At 42.5% G+C, this 19,454-nt stretch overlaps 2 protein-coding genes across 5 annotated transcripts in view; one reads left to right on the top strand and one right to left on the bottom strand.

Moving 5' to 3' along the window:
• The window catches only part of Erlin1 (ER lipid raft associated 1), a 37,063-nt gene extending 26,613 nt beyond the window's left edge, over positions 1–10,450 (top strand). For 2 of the 4 annotated variants that reach the window (XM_028888804.2, XM_037207117.1), the window contains 3 exons: positions 3,140–3,229; positions 4,385–4,464; positions 8,243–10,448. In XM_028888804.2, coding sequence (XP_028744637.1) covers positions 3,140–3,229; positions 4,385–4,464; positions 8,243–8,464 — 392 coding nt within the window. In that variant the 3' untranslated portion in view covers positions 8,465–10,448. Of the gene's footprint in view, positions 1–3,139; positions 3,230–4,384; positions 4,465–5,022; positions 6,681–8,242 lie in introns of those variants that run through there. The other 2 variants (XM_028888803.2, XM_037207113.1) reach the window with 2 other exon arrangements.
• LOC114706452 (zinc finger matrin-type protein 2-like) lies at positions 5,386–6,314 on the bottom strand. The gene is given in 2 exon segments (XM_037207123.1): positions 5,386–6,168; positions 6,171–6,314. Coding segments are annotated over 2 exon segments (885 nt in total). The 5' UTR covers positions 6,298–6,314; the 3' UTR covers positions 5,386–5,410.
• Positions 10,451–19,454: the final 9,004 nt, after the last annotated feature.

The following is a 19,454-nucleotide window of genomic DNA, read 5'->3' as shown; positions in this document are numbered from 1 at the left end:
GTTTTGTTTGGTGGTTGTTATTTTGCTTACGTGTGTTCAGTTTTCGTTAAGATATTTCCATTATAATCTCATCATTCATCCATGAGTTATATGGATAACTTTTTCAATTTTTGGTTCAGTGAATTTTGAGAGTCTGTCATCTGATTTTCAGTGTCATTCACAGTCAGGAGATAACGTCTGTTGTATGGATGATTTGTTGTGTGTTGAAATGTGCTCTGCAGCCCTTTTCTGTAAATGCCCTAGTTGTGCTGAAAAGGGCTGAGTATATAGTCTCTATTTGTTGGATTCAGGTTTCTATGGTGATTGATCACATCTTCTATGTTCTTCTCATTTTTGTCTTGTGGTACTATCAGTTTACTGAGAACATTGTGTTAAATTTTCCTGTTACAATATTTGTTGACTTACAATTTTTTCTTTGAGTCTCTATCATTGAGGGCATTTACACTCAGGATTGTTAATCTCTCTGGAGATTCCCTATTGGTTTATAATAACATTCTTTATCTCTAAACATATTTTGTGGCATGAGACTTATGCTGTCTGATGATAACATAGCTATGTTGGATTTCTCTTGGCTATTTCTTGGTATGTCTTCCCGTTCCTTTACTTTGAACTTTTCTGTGTCATTATGTTTTAGGTGTGTCTCTTATAACAGCATATAGCTGGATTTTGTTATCTTATCCAATGTGAGAATCTGTCTTTTAACTGGTGAGTTGTAGTCTTTTTATATTTATTGTAGTTGCTACTGTATTAAGATTTGTATATTATCATTCAATTATATGCTATTTACCACGCATCTTTTCTCTGCTTCTTTTTTCATTGTGAATTGTCTTTATTCATTTTTTTTTTCTTTTATTTCACTGGAAGGTTTACATTCTGCTTCTGGAATGTACAACTAGTCATCACTTGTGGAATGTTAAGTCTATCTGAATCAGTAAAACCCCAAGTTAATGATATTCTCTGTCCTCCTCCTGACTAATCCTAGGAGAGGCTCCTTTTACTTCTCCTTCCTGTTCTCCAGTCTCATGTGCTGTTGTAGCTCTGTCCTCTGTTTTCCTATGGTTTCTCTTTCCATGGCTGACTCTCCTTACTACTCAGGACTCTGAGTAAACATTTCATTCAACTTGAGAGTGTTAAGTAACTTTATCCTCTGCTGCAGTTTCCTTTTTTTCTGCTAGTTAGTTGTTGTTTTGTTTTTCTGGGGAAGACTAAGCTTGTTCAGTCTTCCTTGGTCAAAAGTGCTCACATTTCATCCTCTGATGGTACTTGAGACTACAGTTCTGTAACAAACTAACTTTCCTTTTTCTTATCATATTGGCAGTGTGTTACATTTTTGTTTGGCCTCTTGTATGTAATTACAAGCATGCCACTGAATCAGTTATTCTTTTTGGGTAGTCATTCTTCTGCTTTTAAAACCCTCCTGCTTTTTAAGGAACTGTTGAGTTGTTCTCCAGCTCTGGTGAGGCCAGCAGGTGGATTTCTGTAGTCCCCATTCCTCTAGAGTTGCAGTCTCTAGAGGTCTTGCCTTTATTCGGAAGTCGGTTGGGACGTGCAAGGCCGTATCTGGTCCTGTTTGGAGCATTGCCCAAGTGCTTCTCTTTCTTGTGAAATACCCACCCCAGAGCTGCTACCAGACAGTCTCAGCTCTTCTTTTGCTGCGTCACTTGAGGGCTTTCATTCTGTCTTATTAAACTTGCTGTGCAGTCCAAGATAAATTTGTTGTTTTACCCAATAGTTTAAGGTGTTACCTAAAGGAATTTTCTCATTTGTCTACTCCTACTTTTCCGGAACTCCCAAGTCTGGTCATGCTGTTCATTGGTTTCTTCTCATGAAATGGAGAGTGGTGTATCTTGAACTTATGCTTACAGCTAAATGTCCATCCTGTAATTTATTATTTAGTTAGTATAATACAGACTGATTTCACTCTACTGGGTTCTGGATAATTTTAAAGGATACTGCCTTCTGAAAAAAAGGGGAACTATTTGGAATTTTTCTCTCTGTTAAATGTTTTTCCTCAGAAGCCAGAGATAAGATATGTTAAAGTATATCTTGGGGCCTTTGGGGTTCCACACCACAGTCTACAAAGTCCCTTATAGAAAATGGAATGTGTTTCCTCTAACTTGGGTACATTTTCCCATACACTTTACATCATCTCTACCTGTTAAAATTCAAGTACTATGTAAACAGTTGTTATACTGTACCATTCAGGGAACGGTGACAAGAACAAATGTTTATGTTCAGTATACACGTTTTTGTTTAATTTCTGAGTATGTTCAATCTGCATTTGGTTGAATCTTCAGATGAGAAACCTGTGACCACGGAGGTCTACATGTCCTCGACATCTTTGGCTGAAAGGGAAAATTGAGAATTTATTTTTTTTTAATTACGGTGATGGAAGTTCAAGTGTAATTATTATTCTTTCTTGTTTGGTCCTGGGAGTTTTGGTTTGGACAGAGGTTTACCAAAAGTGTTTAGTTTTTCCTGTTTGTACTTGGATGTGGCAGCTACTGTGCTCATTATGAATACTTGTTTCTTTAAGTAACTAATTTCTGTTTTATCTTTACAACAGTAAGACTATTCCTTCTTTGATATTCTTTCCCTTATATCATATTCTTGATGGCAACTTAATAGTAGATCCTGAATATATTAAAACTAAACTGCTTAGCCTGTCACTCAGAACACAGGCTTTCTTAATTGTCTTCTCTTGTTGTCTGGTCCTGTAGTTTTTCATTTGTACCTGTGTGTCCTCTTTTAAGCTTCCTGGCACATCCCCACCAGGCCGGGTCATTTCCTACTCAACACCTCCTTGGTCAGTGTTCCTTGTCCTGTCGTTCTCTTGCCACTTGATGCGCTTGCCCGGTGTCGCCGTGAGTCGGATCGCTCCGTTTTTGTCCCGTTGTTTTACCATTAGTTTGTGAACCATTGCTGTGGACTCATGAAAGACTGAAACTGTTAACCCTTTTGTAACCTCCTTCTCACAAAGCGTTCACTGCCAAGAGGGCAATAGAGAAGGAGAGCCTCCCCCCCCCCATTTCTAGAACAGATAGCACCTCAGCAGCTGTTAGCCATAAAGGCACGTGTGGTGCTAGCTGCTGTGCTGCTGATCCCAAGTGTACGTGCGTCTCTGTTGTTGTTGTTGTAGAAGCAGAGAAGATCGCACAAGTGGCAAAGATCCGCTTTCAGCAGAAGGTGATGGAGAAGGAGACGGAAAAGCGCATTTCTGAGATTGAAGGTAAGGCTGGAGTCTGAGTGTCTGGACTACCTCTGCTTCAGGACCAGTGCTTTCCTGTCCTGTGGGGAAAGCTGTAGGATACTCTGGTCTGGAGGAAGTAGCTAGCCAGATACTCCAGACAGAAAACAACAGCAAACAAAAAGCACTTCATAATCTAGCTCTGTGTTAGGCTGTGACTCTAGTAGCTCAGCCTTTCATTTCCTTCCTAACAGTGGAGTTAATTAGCTCTCACTTTATTCTCTGAAGAAATATAAGAATTCCTCAAAGTTTATTAAGGATGTATGAAACAAGGGTCCAGAGCGTTGGCTCAGTGGTTAAGAGCACTGGCTTTTCTTCCAGAGGATCAGGTTCAATTCCCAGACCCTCGAGGGGGCTCACAACTGTTTATATTCCAGTCCCGGGGGATCCAACACCCTCTTGTATACACATAATATACAGAGATACATGCAGGTAAAATACCCATATACATTAAATAAAGTGAAAAAAAATTAAGAATGTGCAAGGTAAGGGCAGGGAGATAGCTCAGTGGATAAAGAGCACACACCACTTGTGCAGGGGACCTGGGTTCAGTTCTAAGACTCATGTCAAGTAGTCCTCAATTGTCTGTAACTGCAGATCCAAGAGATCAGATACCTTCTGACTGCTAGGAGCACTCTTCTCATGGATACAAACACACACACACACACACACACACACACACACACACACACACACTTTAAAATAATTTTTTTAATGTTCAAAATATAGCTGTTTATCTCTCTGTGTTAATTGATTCTAGATGAAATTTGGTGAGGATGGGAATAATGCAGTCAATAGAGTGGAGCTTTTATGTCTAGACATGGTAATTTTGCCTGCATCCTGCCTGGATGGAGGGTAACGCTTTGGGTGATTGGAAGTTGGAGGGAGATAGAAGAAAAAGGAACCATTTAGAGCAGAAAATGAATGAACTCAGAAAGTTGTTATTCAACAGTGATGAACATATTCCCCTTGAAAAGGAGCTGTCCTGAAGATTGAGATTTTGAAATTGTTAATATTGTAACTTAAAATGAGCCAAACAATTGAAATATTAAGCAGTAGAAAAGGTACTTACCCAGATGAGGAAGTAGAGTGGCACTTCTCTTTTGTTTCAAACTTGCCATGACTCTTATTTGCTAGATGCTGCATTCCTGGCCCGAGAGAAGGCGAAAGCTGATGCTGAGTATTATGCTGCACACAAATATGCCACTTCAAACAAGGTAACTGCTTTGCATGCCATTTCCCTAGTGACTGTTTTGCCGGTTTGTTCTAATGCAGTAGAAGTAGTTGTATTTAGTGTCAGAAAAAGGTAATGGACAATCCATCATCAACCACTTACTTAGCAGGACACTTTGATACCATGGGTTAGGGAGGGAATGCTCTCTGTTATTCTAAAAGTAAGAGCTGGAATAAAAGATAAGCAGATGCATAAGCACAGGTCAAATGCCACAAAACTGTTCATTTGTTCTCTATGTAGGGGCTCTGAAAAGTTGAAGATCTTTTGAGAGAATGACAAGAGCGAAACTCCTTTAGACTAGCTTTCCAGATAGGTAGCTTTCCAGGATAGAAGCTGAACTTAGAGCAGGGCTTCCCTTCAGAGACATACTTGCAATTTGGGGGATGAGACCCTTTTTCTTTCTTTCTTTTTTCCTAGTCAGTGTCTTTTATTGTATATGTTGAACAGTGTCTAAGAACCAGGGTTTCCCAGACTGGGTTAGTTTGTTTGGTTTTAGGATTGTTTTGTTTTGTTGTTTTCATTCTTGTTTTGCCTCAAACAGGTTCTTCCAAAACCTGTTTCCTAGGAAGACAACAGAAATCCTCAGTGAAGTGAAATGGAAGAAACAAGGTTTAAAATTCCATAGACACAAGCCACACCAAACACTCCTCTCCTTCAGTTTCCTGTTACATGCACCGAGGAACCCAAGAACATAAGGCCCCAGGGCAGCTCTGAGATTCTAGCTCAGGCCCCTCTTTGTGACATCTCATGCACACATACCCACACACACAGTTGACCCAGGCAGAAGTCACGTGCATGTGCAGGTGGCTAGAGAACCGCTGGGCAGGATGGGAGGGGAGCTGGCCAAGGCTACGCCAGACAGCCCTTCTGTTGCAGACTGAACAAGAGTCAAGATGAACAAAAGCAGAACATGGGACAGAGGAGGATGTTCAGACAAGAGGTCGGATAGATGATGAGGGAAAGAGGCCTCCAAGAGGGAAAGCAGATGGGCAGAACTTCTGTGACTCCAGTAATGTACTGAGTCTGACAGAATCTGACCGAATCTGCCACAGCATCCCTCTACATCCTGTGCCTTCTCCAACGCAGAGGGAAACCACAAACACCCACCCTCTAACCCTGCCATTAACACTCTTAAGGACTTTCTCCAGGACCCCAAAATGAAATGACACCCCATCCCACCTCAGCACACACTCAGAGTTATGTCCAGTATAGGCCAAAGGTAGGCCAAAGAGAAGGCCTCGGTAATTCTTCCTGGTGGATCCAAAGCCAGAGAAGCCCATCACAGCTGCTATCTCGTCATCGTCGTCGTCCTCCAGTGTCAAGTCCTCTTCAGCCCTCCTTTTCTCCTTCTGTTTCTCTTTTCTGTGTGCTTTGGCCTTTCCCTCCTCTCCTCTGAGTTCCTTCATCCTTTCCTCAGAATCATAATCTTCCTGCTGCTCTTCCATCTTCTTCTTGTTGACCTCAAAACATTCTTCACCTGATCCAGAGTGGAATGTTGTCCCACCCACAGACATACCCAGGTTTTGCTGCTTTTTCTTTTCATCAATGTGATCTGGGAAGTTGATGGAGTCCTTCAGCACACAGCCACAGACATTGCAGTAGTGGCCTCCCATTTCAGACTGTGGGGTCGCCTTGCTAATGACAGTTGTCTTCCCAAGCTCGGACTCCAAGTTCACCTTGTAGTCCTGTGCCACAGAAGCTCCCGCTTGAGAGCCAGCACTGGGTTTCCATCCTTTTCTCTCTCTCCTGTGAGCCTCTTCTCCGAGAGCTTCTCATTCATCTTTGTCCACTTCTCTGTCCTGCTGCCCAACACCATCTTCCCAGTGAAGTGCAAGACACTTTTTCAGGTTGAAGACTATGGTGTGTTATGGTACATTTGCATTCCTAGCCCTTCCTGCTGCATGCCTATAGTACTTGTTCTCTCAACACTTCCTCCTCACACACACATTTTCTTATGTGTGTGATATTGAGATTGCTAAGTAGATCATGCAATTTGAAGGATTAAAATCAATTTAGAAAGGAAAGACAAATTAGGAGAAATGGAAATGGTAAGCTATGATAGGTTGGCAGAATGTACATTGTCAGAACTTTGGAAACCAGTATAAATTTAGAAACAGATTTAATATCAGAGGAAACAATGGAATTTTGTCAAGATAAAAACAAGATGGGAGCCGGGCGTTGGTGGCGCACACCTTTAATCCCAGCACTCGGGAGGCAGAGGCAAGCGGATCTCTGTGAGTTCGAGGCCAGCCTGGGCTACCAAGTGAGCTCCAGGAAAGGCACAAAGCTACACAGAGAAACCCTGTCTCGAAAAACCAAAAAAAAAGAAAAAAAAGAAAAAAACAAGATGGGAAATTCACATATCTAACAGTTCATATTGGCGGTAGGAGAATTTGGCCAGACAGAAGCATCAGGATCTTCTTAGGGTTGAAGAGATGGCTGAGTGATCAAGAGTACTTGCTGCTCTTGCAGGGGACCAGAGTTCAGTTTCCAGCACCTATATTGGGTGGCTCACAACTCCAGCTCTAGGAGGCCAGATCTGTCTTCTGCCCTTCACAGCCATCTACACATATGCACATACAAACATACATATAAACAAAAATAAAGTGTCTTTTTAAAATAAAAGACTTTACTATTAAGATCAAACTTATTCTGAAATGGGTCGTCATTTTATGCCATCTTGAGAAATGCCACTCATATAGCATGTTTTAAAAGGGCTCTAAGAAGTAAGTGAGTTGTGCGGTATGACTAGATTTAATTGCAATGTTTTGACAGGATAAGAATCCGCAGGCGGGTGGCGATGCAGGGACTGAAAGATGTTAAAGTGCTGAGAGGGAGCGCTCTGGCACTGCAAAGGACAAGAAAGACTCAAGACAGACTACTGGGTGGTCCTGGGGAGCACTGAGAGAGAGCACATATTCTGGGGAACAAGGAAAGAGTTTTAAACCAGAAACAAGTTTGGTTGGATATATCTTGCACTGTGATTTACACAAAGTACTGACAATGAGACAGACAGTGTAGCTCAGTTGATAGAGTGCGTGGCTGGCATGCTTGGTTCTGGGTTTGGTAAAACCACATAAACCTGGGTTTGGTGACAGATCTCTGGAATCCCAGTAATTTGGTGGTAAAAAGCAGGGATATTAAAAGTTCAAGGTCATCTTCAGCTACATAACAAATTTGAGGCCAACCTGAGATATGTGAGGTCCTGTTTCAAAAATTAAATATTGGTAGAGGCGGTTCTGGTGGTTGACAAACATCCGTCTTACCACAAATATTTAATCAGCCAGCTTCTGGATAAAGTCAAGGTGCCTGATTAAGTGATTGTTTGACATATTCCAATTCTCAAATTTGGTTGAAAAAGTTGAGTCACTAAGACAAAGTCCTAGGCTTTTCCTTGGAAGCCTTAACACTGGATCTGTTGACTTATGTACCTCTCTCAAGAGAATCAGTAGAAATTCTGTGTCAGTTCCTGGTTGAGGAAAGCTACGTGAGATAGAAAATGCATGTAAACTATGTAATAAGTCACAAAAGAAATACATATTATTTAATCCCCAATCTATTAAAAAAAATACAGCTTATCCTGCATTAAGATGGGAGCTTGTTAAAGGAATTTTAGTTAAGGACTTAGCCACACTCCAAAGTAAAATAGGGCCACTGGCCAACATTCCAAGTTGAATCATGTTCCTCAGGAGAACAAGTGGGAAGAAGAGATGACTTGCACCAACCATTCTAATTCCATTGCTCTCGTTTACCCCACACAGCACAAACTGACCCCGGAATATCTGGAGCTCAAGAAGTACCAGGCCATTGCTTCTAACAGTAAGATCTACTTTGGCAGCAACATCCCTAACATGTTCGTGGACTCCTCTTGTGCTTTGAAATATTCTGATGTTAGGACTGGAAGAGAAGGCTCCCTTCCCCCTGAGGAGGCTCTTGAACCCTCTGGAGAGAGCCCCATCCAAAACAAGGAGAACACAGGTTGATGCAAGAGGTGGAAATGTTCTCCCATATCAAGATGTGACCCAAGGGGCTAAGTGGGAACAGTGGTTATATGGACTCCTCAGATTCACAGAGAATTTGTGCTCTGTTGTGACTCTCTTGTCGTAGTCCTGGTTTGCCAGCTGACTGCAGATTAGGACCAGCTGTCTGGCACTCAGATGGTCTTTTCAGCCACAGTTTTATCAAGTGTTCTGTGTGTGTTCCTTTGTAAACTGGTACTCATGAGTGAGGGAAAGAACGCTACGATACTGCCTGCACGGGAATGTCAAACACTATAGAACAAGCTGTGGTTTTCAAAAGCTGAGGTCTGTTGAATAATGTTTACATTGGTCCCTACGGACATGTGTGCTCAGACATTCAAGAGCCAGGAGGCCAGAGAAAAGACCACCAGAACATGGTAAATTAAAGAAGACTGATGACACTTGGGAGCCAGGCTCTCTTTAATGTCCAGTCCCAGCATTCCTTCATGTGATTAACATTCAGACCTCTGGATTCCTAGGATATGATCTTCCAGTTGAGCAACCATTTACTTGATACAAATTGTACCTTTCTGTTTTCCTACAGTCAGGTTGGTGGCCTGCAGGGACATGCACTTGCCACCCAACCAGAGGTTTCTCACAGAGATTCCTGATCACTAGTTTATTGCATTAGTAAACTCAGAGATAGAGAAAGCAGCTGAAATTTAAGGGAGATAAAACCTGCACTGCATCAAAGCTGTGGGGCCCTGTGTTTCTTCCATTGGGTGTGATGTCAACATCATTGCCCCAGCCCATGTGTGACTAAAGTGCCTGGTTTTAGCCACAGACAACTGCTTAGATGTCTTGGCTGACCAAAACTGGGACAAGGCTTTAGCCAGACACAGGAGCAGTGTGCAATCCCTAATTTGCTGCACAGTATTATATCATAATTGCAGGAAGTTTGTATTTTTAAAACTGGATTTGGGGTACATTATTTGCCCTAGCACTTCTGTCTAAAGGCCAAGGTTCTAGGGCTGCCATGGTTGCTAACACACTGATTCTCCTTAACGTAGTTCACAAAGTGGAACCGAGTAACCTAGAAAGCATCCTTGGTCACCTTTGTCTCCTGCCCCTCTGACCCTGGGATGCTGATAGCGAAGTTGCTTTTCCAACTTTCACCTCTAGGAGATCAGAATTCCGTTGACTTCCTGGACAGCCATTGAATTTATTTTCCATGAGATGAGAAAGTTAACCTGTGGCTATAGGAGATGTACTTCATCCAGACCATTTTCCCCTGTCATTAATTTTCCTGGAACATTATGCTGCACACACAGGTAGGCCTGAGTCTGCCAAACTTGTTGACAGCTCTTGTGTATACTCTGTGAAGCCAGACAGAAAAGCAGTGGGGCTACTTCCTGAAACCGCTCAGCCATTGATCAGGGCTGAAGGGTTGTGCCAAACATTTTTTTTTGGAAAAGGAAAGCCCAGATTTGAATGGGTCTTTTCCCTAGGCCTTACAGTGTAGAGGCATTTGTAATATGAATAAAATAATTTTTCATTTAATTATATAAATTACCCTTACATGAAGTTTATGTTCTTTAGCCCTTGTTACAAGAATTTTTGAACTATATAAATACACCTGTCATATTGTTGCTGCGGATAAATAATGATTGTTGTGGGATATCTGGATCATTGAGCTTTGTGCTTTCATTTCTAAAGATGTTTCTTATTCCCATTAGTGAAATGCTATTGCCCCAAAGTGATGGCTGTGGGTTTTCGTACCAGCCGCAGGTCCTGTTGGCGGGGTAGAGGAACAGGGAAGTGCCATTGTGAAAAATTAAAGAAAGCACTTCCACTTGAGCTGCCTGTGCCCACTCAGCGAACTAAGGCTGGCCATCCTTCAGGGATGTTCCTTTTGGTAAATATACACTGTACTCTTTAAGTCTAAATTTATATGTGAAAGCTACCTTTTTAAAAATAAGAACCTAAATAAAATTATTTTCCTATCAGTGACTGTGTGTATTTTGTTTCCCCCATATGTCTTCATGCTTTTCTGTTGTTTTAACATGTTTCTAAGACTGTCTTGCCGTTTCAAATAGAGAGCAAGTTTGTTTGCTGATTGAGCTTAACTGTAGAGGCTTGTGCTTTTTCCAAAATAATGCCTACCAGGTATAATTTTTTAAAATAATTTCCTCACTCCAGAACTTGATAATCATTGCTATTGTTTATGGGACAAGTCAAGAGCAGGGCACTGAGAAGGAAGGCAGGCAGGCTTTGTGCCTCTTAGCGCCTGTACTAGGAAAGCAGTTCTACATTAAAGGGAGGAGGCAGCTTGTATACACTGGAAGTGTTAGTGTTGTGGCATAACTAACTCCATTAGTTAGGAGCTCACCAGAGTTGGGGATGGACCTAGACTCTCTCCCAGGGAACATCTCTTGTGGACACAGTTGTAACAGTGCTTTTGGGGACAACAGGGACTAGTTGGGAGATCCCAGGAAGGAGTCCCTTTGTTCCACCTCTGGGATCCACCCCCGTATTATCCCACATTAGCTGCCACAGACCAGGGAGCTGTAGCTACTAATTTGAACTTGTTATCCTATAGGCTTTGGCATTAAGGTAAGTTCTGCCCTCTCCTGTAGGAAAGTGTGAATTAGCAGTTGTGACTTCTACTTGCTTTTAAATGATTAAACCCAGTGTGTGCAGGTGAGGAGCTTTACTGGCCCTGCTGACCTGCCCAGCCGCTCACCTCTGAGGTCCATGAATGTGCATACCCTCATTTCCTTTTGTTCTGCCCTGGCGTACTTTGCTTCTCAGGTGGCAGCAGCTCCCCTTTGCTAACTCCTAATGATTCTTCATCACTTCAGAGTTCCCCCTGAACTGTGTGCTCAGAGTTAGCATTTTCCATTTAACCTGCATAAACATGCATCCTGCCTCATGACCTGCTTAGAGTCTGTTATCACATAAAGACCCAGCCTCATAAGGGCAGTGACTGGGACTGTATTGTTAATGGGGGATGGTATCTATTGCTAACCCCTGAGATGATGTTGATCCTTGAGACTTGATCAACTAATAAGTAGTCTTAACAAAAGGACTTAGAAGCTGGGCTAAGTTCATGTGAATGAAGACTTATGAAATAATCATGGAAAATTACCAACTTTCTCTTAAACTATTTACCCATCCTTGCAGGGCAGATCTTTAGCAAAATAAGTTGCTGTACCTAGTATAGTAATTTCCATATGGTAACTGCTAGGGTATGTTAGTTTATCTAATCTGTAGAAATCAATGCGTTTCCGTCTCGAGTAGACCAGAAATCCCCACAGTAGAGAATAAGCACAGTACCTGATGATGAGTGTGAAATAAACTACATTGATATCTGTCTTCAGGAGCTGAGGTAAGAGAACTAGTTCTAAACATCAGTCACAACTTTGAGGAACATTCCAATAGCCCTGGCCAGTGTCTTAGCTTTCTCTCGATCCCTTGTCTTTGTGTAAGCCTGGAGAACAAACTCAGTTTCTCACTCCTAGTGTCCTTTATGGTCCTACGTGGACCATAACTCCTAACGACACTTTACTTGTTTTCCTTACTGTGCCCTACGGTTTAAGAACAGCCCCCAGTCACCAGTGTTGAGAGAGCCCAGAGAGGAGGCAGCAGTGGGGGCAGTGAAGGAATGAAGACCTTTATGGCAAGGATGAGTTCATTTTTTCAAAGGGTGACTTCGTCCCCATGAATGTGCCACCTCCCTCCTTCCCTTCCCTTCCCCCTCTCACCCTCTTGCTGTTTCTTATATTCTGCTTTTTGCTGTGAGATGGTATGTACAGCAAGAAGGCATTCGCCAGGTATTGTCCTCAATTTTGGATTTCCAGTCTCCAGAACTGTCCGAGATTGCTGTTTGTCACAAATTACTCAGTCTACAGTGTTCTTTTAGAGCAATGCAAGATGAACCAAGAGAAGAAATTGGTTCCAGAGGAGGAGGAGAGTGTGGCTGTAATAAATATCTAGAGATGTGGACATAGTTTTGGAATTGGGTAATGAGTAGAGGGGTTCGGAGAAGCAGGCTAGAAACAGCCTGGGTTGTGTGAGCAGAATGTCAAGGGAAGTTCTCAGGAGGGCTCAGCAAGGAGAGCTGTAGGGAAAGTGGCTTTTAAGACACCACAGATGGGGCCGGGCATGGTGGTGCACGCCTTTAATCCTAGCACTTGGGAGGCAGAGGCAGGCGGATCTCTGTGAGTTCGAGGCCAGCCTGGGCTACCAAGTGAGCTCCAGGAAAGGCGCAAAGCTACACAGAGAAACCCTGTCTCGAAAAACCAAAAAAAAAAAGACACCACAGATGGAATGCTGATGACTGTTCTGAGGAAGCAGAAATAGGAACTAAGTGTTGAGAACTGGGGTAAAGGTTATCATTGTTCCAAGCTAAAAAGAAGGGCACTATGTGGCAAGGTGGCGTTTTAGAAGATGAATCTTAAGATTGTTTTCTGAGATTTCTAGTGGAAGAAATTATTTCCTTTCTTTGTTGTGCAGGAAGGAGATTGAACCCAGAGCCCGGCACATGCGAGTAAATACCCTATTTGAAAACATTGCAGTGTATAATCTTGAAGCAGCTGCATGGCTCCTTTTAGCTGCAGATAGCAAAATGCAAGAGGGAACTGATAGAAAGATGGGATGTTAAAAGGAAACAGAACTTAAGGATTTGAAGAATCCTTAGCCTAGCACCTGTAAAGAACGAGAGAAAACCAACGTTTGCTGAAGCAACGGCTGCCCCTCAATCTTAGGACTTCTTTGTCTCTATTAACAAGAGCCAATAAATTTATATTGGTTATAAATTACCCAGTTTCAGATACTGTTACAGCACAAAGGGACCATGATAACCATATTTCTTTGGAAATATTACCTGTCTTTGCCATTGTTTCTTTTTTTTTAAAAAAAGATCTATTTATTATGTATACAGTGTTCTGTCTGCAGGCCAGAAGGGGCACCGGATCACACTATAGATGGTTGTGAGCCACCATGTGATTGCTGGGAATTGAACTCAGGACCTCTGGAAGAGCAGCCAGTGCTCTTAACCACTGAGCCACCTCTCCAGCCCGCCACTGTTTCTTGTAATCTATTTTTTTAAACTTATATCTATTTTTTTAATGTTGAAAAAGGCACTCTCATATAAGTATTAGGTACCTACTGTGCTGCTAAAGCAACAGAAAAGGCGTGTGGTTTGGGAGGTTGAGTGGGTCAGTTCAGGTAAACAGGCACAAGTGTAAGAGTGGTAAAAAGCATGGCAGGGTCAGTGAAGATCAACAGTCTGGCGATTTCTAGGAAACCATGTGTGATCTGAGCCATTTCTAAGGATGGATGGAGAGCTGCCAGCTGAAAATGGTGATTACGCAATGTGTTCGAGGTAGTGGGGAAGTAATGTGTTAAATTTAAAATGCAATTTCCTGGATTCTCTTGCCTCAGCAATACTAGGAAGCATGAGAACCTTCTCATTGCAAGCCCGTCAGTAAGTTTCTGTTTACTGGCTGGCACAGGTCCTCATCTGCAGGCATTCTCTTTGAATCCTCACAACCTTATGAGGTTCTGCTGTCATCTTACACCTGGGCTTTAGAAGGGTCACTGAACCCAAAAATCACATGAATAACAAGTAGCAAAGTAAGCTCAGTAGTGGTGGTGCACACCTTTAATCCCAGTACTCAGGAGACAGAGACAGGCAGATCTCTGAGTTCAAGGCCAGCCTGGTCTATAGAGCCAGTTCCAAGACAGCCAGGACTACACAGAGAAACCCTGTCTCAAAAAACAAACAAAACCAAAAATAAGTAGCAAAGCAAAGCTTTGATCTATACCATAGATCAGGGTCTTTACCACCGTCCTTAGCCTTGTTCATTGAAGCAACTGCAACAGTGGAGGCTCTGAATTTAGGAGAGATTTCAGAGGGTCTAGTCTAAATGGAGGCCAGGTGGTTAGTTAACTTGTTAAGTTGTGACCCATGGGTTGGCTTTCTCTGCCCTCTGTAGGGCCAGGAAGAAGTGCTCTCTAAAGGAGCTGGTCAAAATAACAGCTGACTGCAGAAACATGAGCCTTTTGGAGCCTGGAAAAGCAGCATTCTTCTGTTAGGTGGACCAAATGGAACTGAATGGCGTAAAAACGGGCATTGTGGACACTGTGGCATACCACCTGTATTCAGGTAGGTGGCCTCCTGTTCCCAGTATTGTAATGTTACCTTGACTGAAAAAGTCCCCTGCCCAGTCATACCTCTCACTGAAGATGACCTACATAGAGTAAGTGTTGGGCGCACAGCTTGAGAGACTGAAAGAATTGCTTGAGCTAGATGGCCCTCCAGATTTCTCCGTTTGCTGGTCAGCCAGGATCTGCATCTTAGTAGTTATATATTAACTGAACTGGCATTCAGACATAAGGGAAAATCGGGCAAACTGCATGGTGAGTCCCCCTGTGCCTACCAGTGCTGTTCAGCTGCACCTCTTGAACTTGAGTTATCTCTCTGTTGGGCAGTTCAGCCAAATACCACTTCACTTTCCCCTGATTGCATTTCACCTCATGCAAGCACCTCAAGGGTTTTTGCTTTAGGAAATCTCCAAGACCATATATGCTCAACCCAGGTATGCACAAGAGTTAATACCCCCAGGGACAACCTTAAGCCAGTTAGAAATGAACATAAATGATTTCTGTGGGGTGACCCCCAAGAAAACTTTTTCAGTGGAGACAGAAACCTTCCTTATATAACAGAAACAGTTTGAACATGAAGTTAAATTCCAATGAAAGTGCAGAAAACAACCTGGCATGTGTCAGGAAACCTAAATGTAAAATAAAGTTGACAGACCAGCTGGGCAGTTATGGTACATGCCTTTAATCCTAGCACTTGGGAGCCAGAGCCAGGTGGATCTCTGTGAGTTTGAGGACAGCCTGGTCTACAGAGTGAGTTCCAGGACAGGCACCAAAGCTACAAAGAGAAACCCTGTCTCGAAAAACCAAAAAAGAAAAATTTAACAGACCAACAGTCAACTGTTGTGGGATATCTTTCTGTGTCCTGTGAATATGTGTGGCTCCCAGGGAATAATAAATAAAGCTGTTTTGGTCTATGGCAAGAAAGCTTACAGCCAAGTGGGAAAGCCAAACAGAGATACAGAGAGAAGAAGGGTGGAGTTGGAGGAGACGCTGCCAGCTGCTGCCAGGAGAAGCAAGACGTGAAAGTACTGGTAAGCCCCAAAGCCATACGGCAAGACAGATGAATAGAAATGGGTTAAGTTGTAAGAGCTAGCTAGCAAGAAGCTTCAGTCATAGGTCATAGAGCTTGTAATTAATATGAGCTTCTAGAAGTGGCTGTGGGACTGTGGGTGGGAGAGATTCATCTGGACCTCGACCTCAGGGCCGGGCAGGATCAGAGAAACATCTGGCTACAGTTGGTGCCCATCATGGGTCCAGGTAATGTGATTAATCCACGGAGTCTGTTTAATGATCAAAGGAATTTGGGGATAAACTCACAACCATAGGAGATTTATCGTGGGGTCTGGGAAAGGTGAGCTATGTCCCATGCCGAATGGCTTGGTCCAAGATCTCAGCATCCAAGACCACAAGGTAGTCAAGAGAGGGGGCTTATGTGCATCCCAGGTCTTAAGGATCCCCAGGGCAGGTACCTCAAGGTCATAGGCAGGTGTAACAGCTACAGCTACCTCACTAAAGGCAGTGCTTCAGGGCGTGGCTCAAACAGCTACCCACTACAGTCAACCCAATGATAAGACAGTCTCTGCTCTCCTAGACTCAACAGTCTTGTGGGAAGGTGGACTTTTAAAGATAAGACTACCTAAATGGGAAGATCATAGTGCTAGAATAGGGAAAAAACAGATCACTGAAGCACAAGTTAATCACATTGGATTACCAAGAATAAAATAACCTAATATTCAAATGTGCAAACTGTCCATGCTTCTTTAGGAACATACACAGAGCATGTAAAGTGTTCAGTGTTGGGGCTGGAGAGATGGCTCAGTGGTTACGAGCACTTACGATGGCTTTTCCAGAGGATCTAAGTTTGGTTCCCAACACCCAAATGGCAGCTTACAACCATCTGTAACTATAGTACCAGGAAACCTGACATTCTTCTGGCCTCTGTGGACACTGTACATGTGTGTACTTAACATGCATACAGGCAAATGCTCATACACATAAAGTCATTTTTTTTACGTGTTGAGTGTCTGCACTGGCTAGTTTTAAGTCAGCTTGACACAGGATAGAGTAATTTTGGAATTAGGAACCTCAATTGTGAAAATGCCCCCATTTCTGTGGTACATTTTCTTGATTGATATGGAAGGGCTCAGCTCACTGGGCAGTGTCACCCCTGGACTAGTGGTCCTGGATACTATAAGAAAGCAAACTAAGCAAGCCACAGCAAGCAAGCCAGTAAGCAGTGTTGCTCCATGACTTCTGTATCAGTGCCCTGACTTCCTGGATGGTAGACTACAAGCTGTAAGGTGAAACAAAGCCTTTCCAACCCAAATTGCTTTTGGTCATGGTATATTATTGTTTGGCTTAATAAACAGCATTGTTACCATGCAAGAAAGGTCACAAGGCACGACAAAACTCACTATCAAGAGTTGTATTAGAAGGGAGAGGGGAGGGACAGAAGATAGCGTGACCAGGCCCATGGAAGACATGTGCAGAGAGAGAGAGAGTAGGGAGGAGAAGAGGAAGGGGAGAGGTCTGAGTCCTGCTTCTCATGGATTCCCCTGCACATGTGAATATGGGCTTATGGAGCTATGCCATGCATGCACAGATTGCGTGATCCTGCAGTGCACAGATCACATAGGATGTAAGGCCCCTTGCTGGGCTACTGAACTGCGCATGTGTGGTCATGCAGCTGGGGGAGTGGCTGGGAATTCCAGTATTTATCACAGCAATAGAAACCCTAAGTAAGACAGTGCCATTAGTTACTAGGGAAGTACAGTAAAGTAACACTTCATGCTCTCTAGGCTACCTATAATGATAATAAGAAATGATAGCAAGAAACCGGAATCCTTATACATTGCTGGTAAGGTTGTAATTTACTTTGGAATATTTCTGGACTATTCCTCGAAATGTTAAATGGTCACCATATGTCCCAGTGATTCCACTTCTGGCTGTCTATCCAAGAACACCGAAGCATATCCTACAGCTGAGGAGTGGACAGACCATTATCCTGTCATGAAGAAGAGTGGCATACACTGCAGCGTGGATGGACCTTGAAAGCATGCTGAGTGAAAGCAGACTCCAAAGGCAAGATTCTGTAAGAGTCTAATTACATAAAACATTCAGACATATTAATTGATGTTATGTTGATCTATGCACATAAAACACATAAAAGTAAGTTGGTTGCCTTAGTCTGAGAGGAGAAATGAGTGGCTGCATATGAGTGTGACATTTCCTTTAGGAGTAATGGAAGCATTCTAAGTTTTCATTTAATGACTGTTCTGTACTGAAAACAGCTAGTCAGTGTCAAAGAACAAGCTGTATGGTGTGTGAAGTATATCTTGAGCTATAACCTTTTTTACAAGAAGTTAAGCTGATACTATGAAAATCCCACTGCCAAAACTTTTCAGGAATTGAAAAAAATTCAGTGTAAACTCCAGTACAGGTAAGGATGGGGACACCAAAAAGGAGCCCCAAAGGCAAGGGTTAGGAGGAAAGGGCAGCATAGATCATGGCGGGCCTCCTAAATCTTGTCATACCTTGTTGAGTTCTTCCAAAGACTTTAAGGGAAACTTGGAAACAAGGCTTTCCAAGATTATAGTCAGGGCGTGATAGATTAGATAGCTTTAAAACAGCCTTTTCTAAGCATGTTTATCACTGTTCAATCAACTCTCTCAGCAAACAAACAAACAAACTTGTCTACTGAAAGTAAAGATGATCTGCTGTGGGCAATACAGAGCTGGCTGTGAGGTGAACATGAGCCAAGCTGGGACCGAGAATTCTAGTGCTACACATTTAGCTTTTATTTTTACTGCAGACTGTGATTTTCAGATTTTTAAAAACAGTAAATTAGGCTGAGCGGTGATGCCACATGCCTTTAATCCCTGCACTCAGGAGGCCGAGGCAGGTGGATCTATGCCTCCGGGTTCCTGCCAGTTTGAGGCCAGCCTGGTCTACAGAGTGAGTTCCAGGACAGAGAAGGCTACACAGAGAAACCCTGTCTCAGAAAAACAAACAAACAGACAGACAGTATATTAGACTATGAAACAGCCATACACTCAAACAATAACCAAAAGATTTGTTATTTTAAAGAGCTAAGCATAGATGGATACATGCTTGTAATCCCAGTGCTCAGAAGGATACAACGGAAGGTAAATTCAAGGCCAGCCTGGGCTCAACAGATATTGATTATTTTAGATACAAATAAAAACAAGGTAGCACTTTTCAGCTATCAACACTTTCTTTTATTTTTATTTATTTATTGTGTAAAATAAACAACAACATAAATTTTACTATTTTAGTCTGGTATGGTGGCATTTACCCATAGTTCCAGCATTCAGGAGTCTGAGGCAGGAGAATTACCATAAATTCAAGCAGCCAAGGCCACATAGCAAAACCTCATCTAAAGAAAAAAAAAAGCCATTTTGCCAGGTTTAAAGGGTGTAATTCAGTGGCAGTAAGTACACGCATAATATTGTATGATCATTACTGTTACCAACATTTTCAGAAGCTTTCCAACATCCCAAACAAAAACTGTACCTTCCAACCCACAGTAACCTCTCTTATCTATTCTCTTGCATAGTAATTTGCCCATTTGAGATACTTCATACATGTGAAATCACATAAGAATTTGCCCTTTGGATCTGGCTCTTTCACTTGGCATAGAGTTTTCGTGGTCCATCAACTTGTAGCACATGTCAGAATCTCACCCCTTCTTAAGGATGCATGGCATTCCTTTGTTTAGACTGTGTTTTGTTTGTTCAATTACTTGTTGATGGATGCAAAAGACTTAACTAATGAGAGACCTGATATGCGAGGAAACTCTTCCAAACCATCTCAGGGCAAGTAACCT

Source organism: Peromyscus leucopus, chromosome 1 (genome assembly GCF_004664715.2).
Source record: "Peromyscus leucopus breed LL Stock chromosome 1, UCI_PerLeu_2.1, whole genome shotgun sequence".
NCBI lineage: Eukaryota > Metazoa > Chordata > Mammalia > Rodentia > Cricetidae > Peromyscus > Peromyscus leucopus.
Note: the sequence above shows the minus strand (reverse complement) of the source record. Positions and strands in the feature narration are given on the sequence as shown.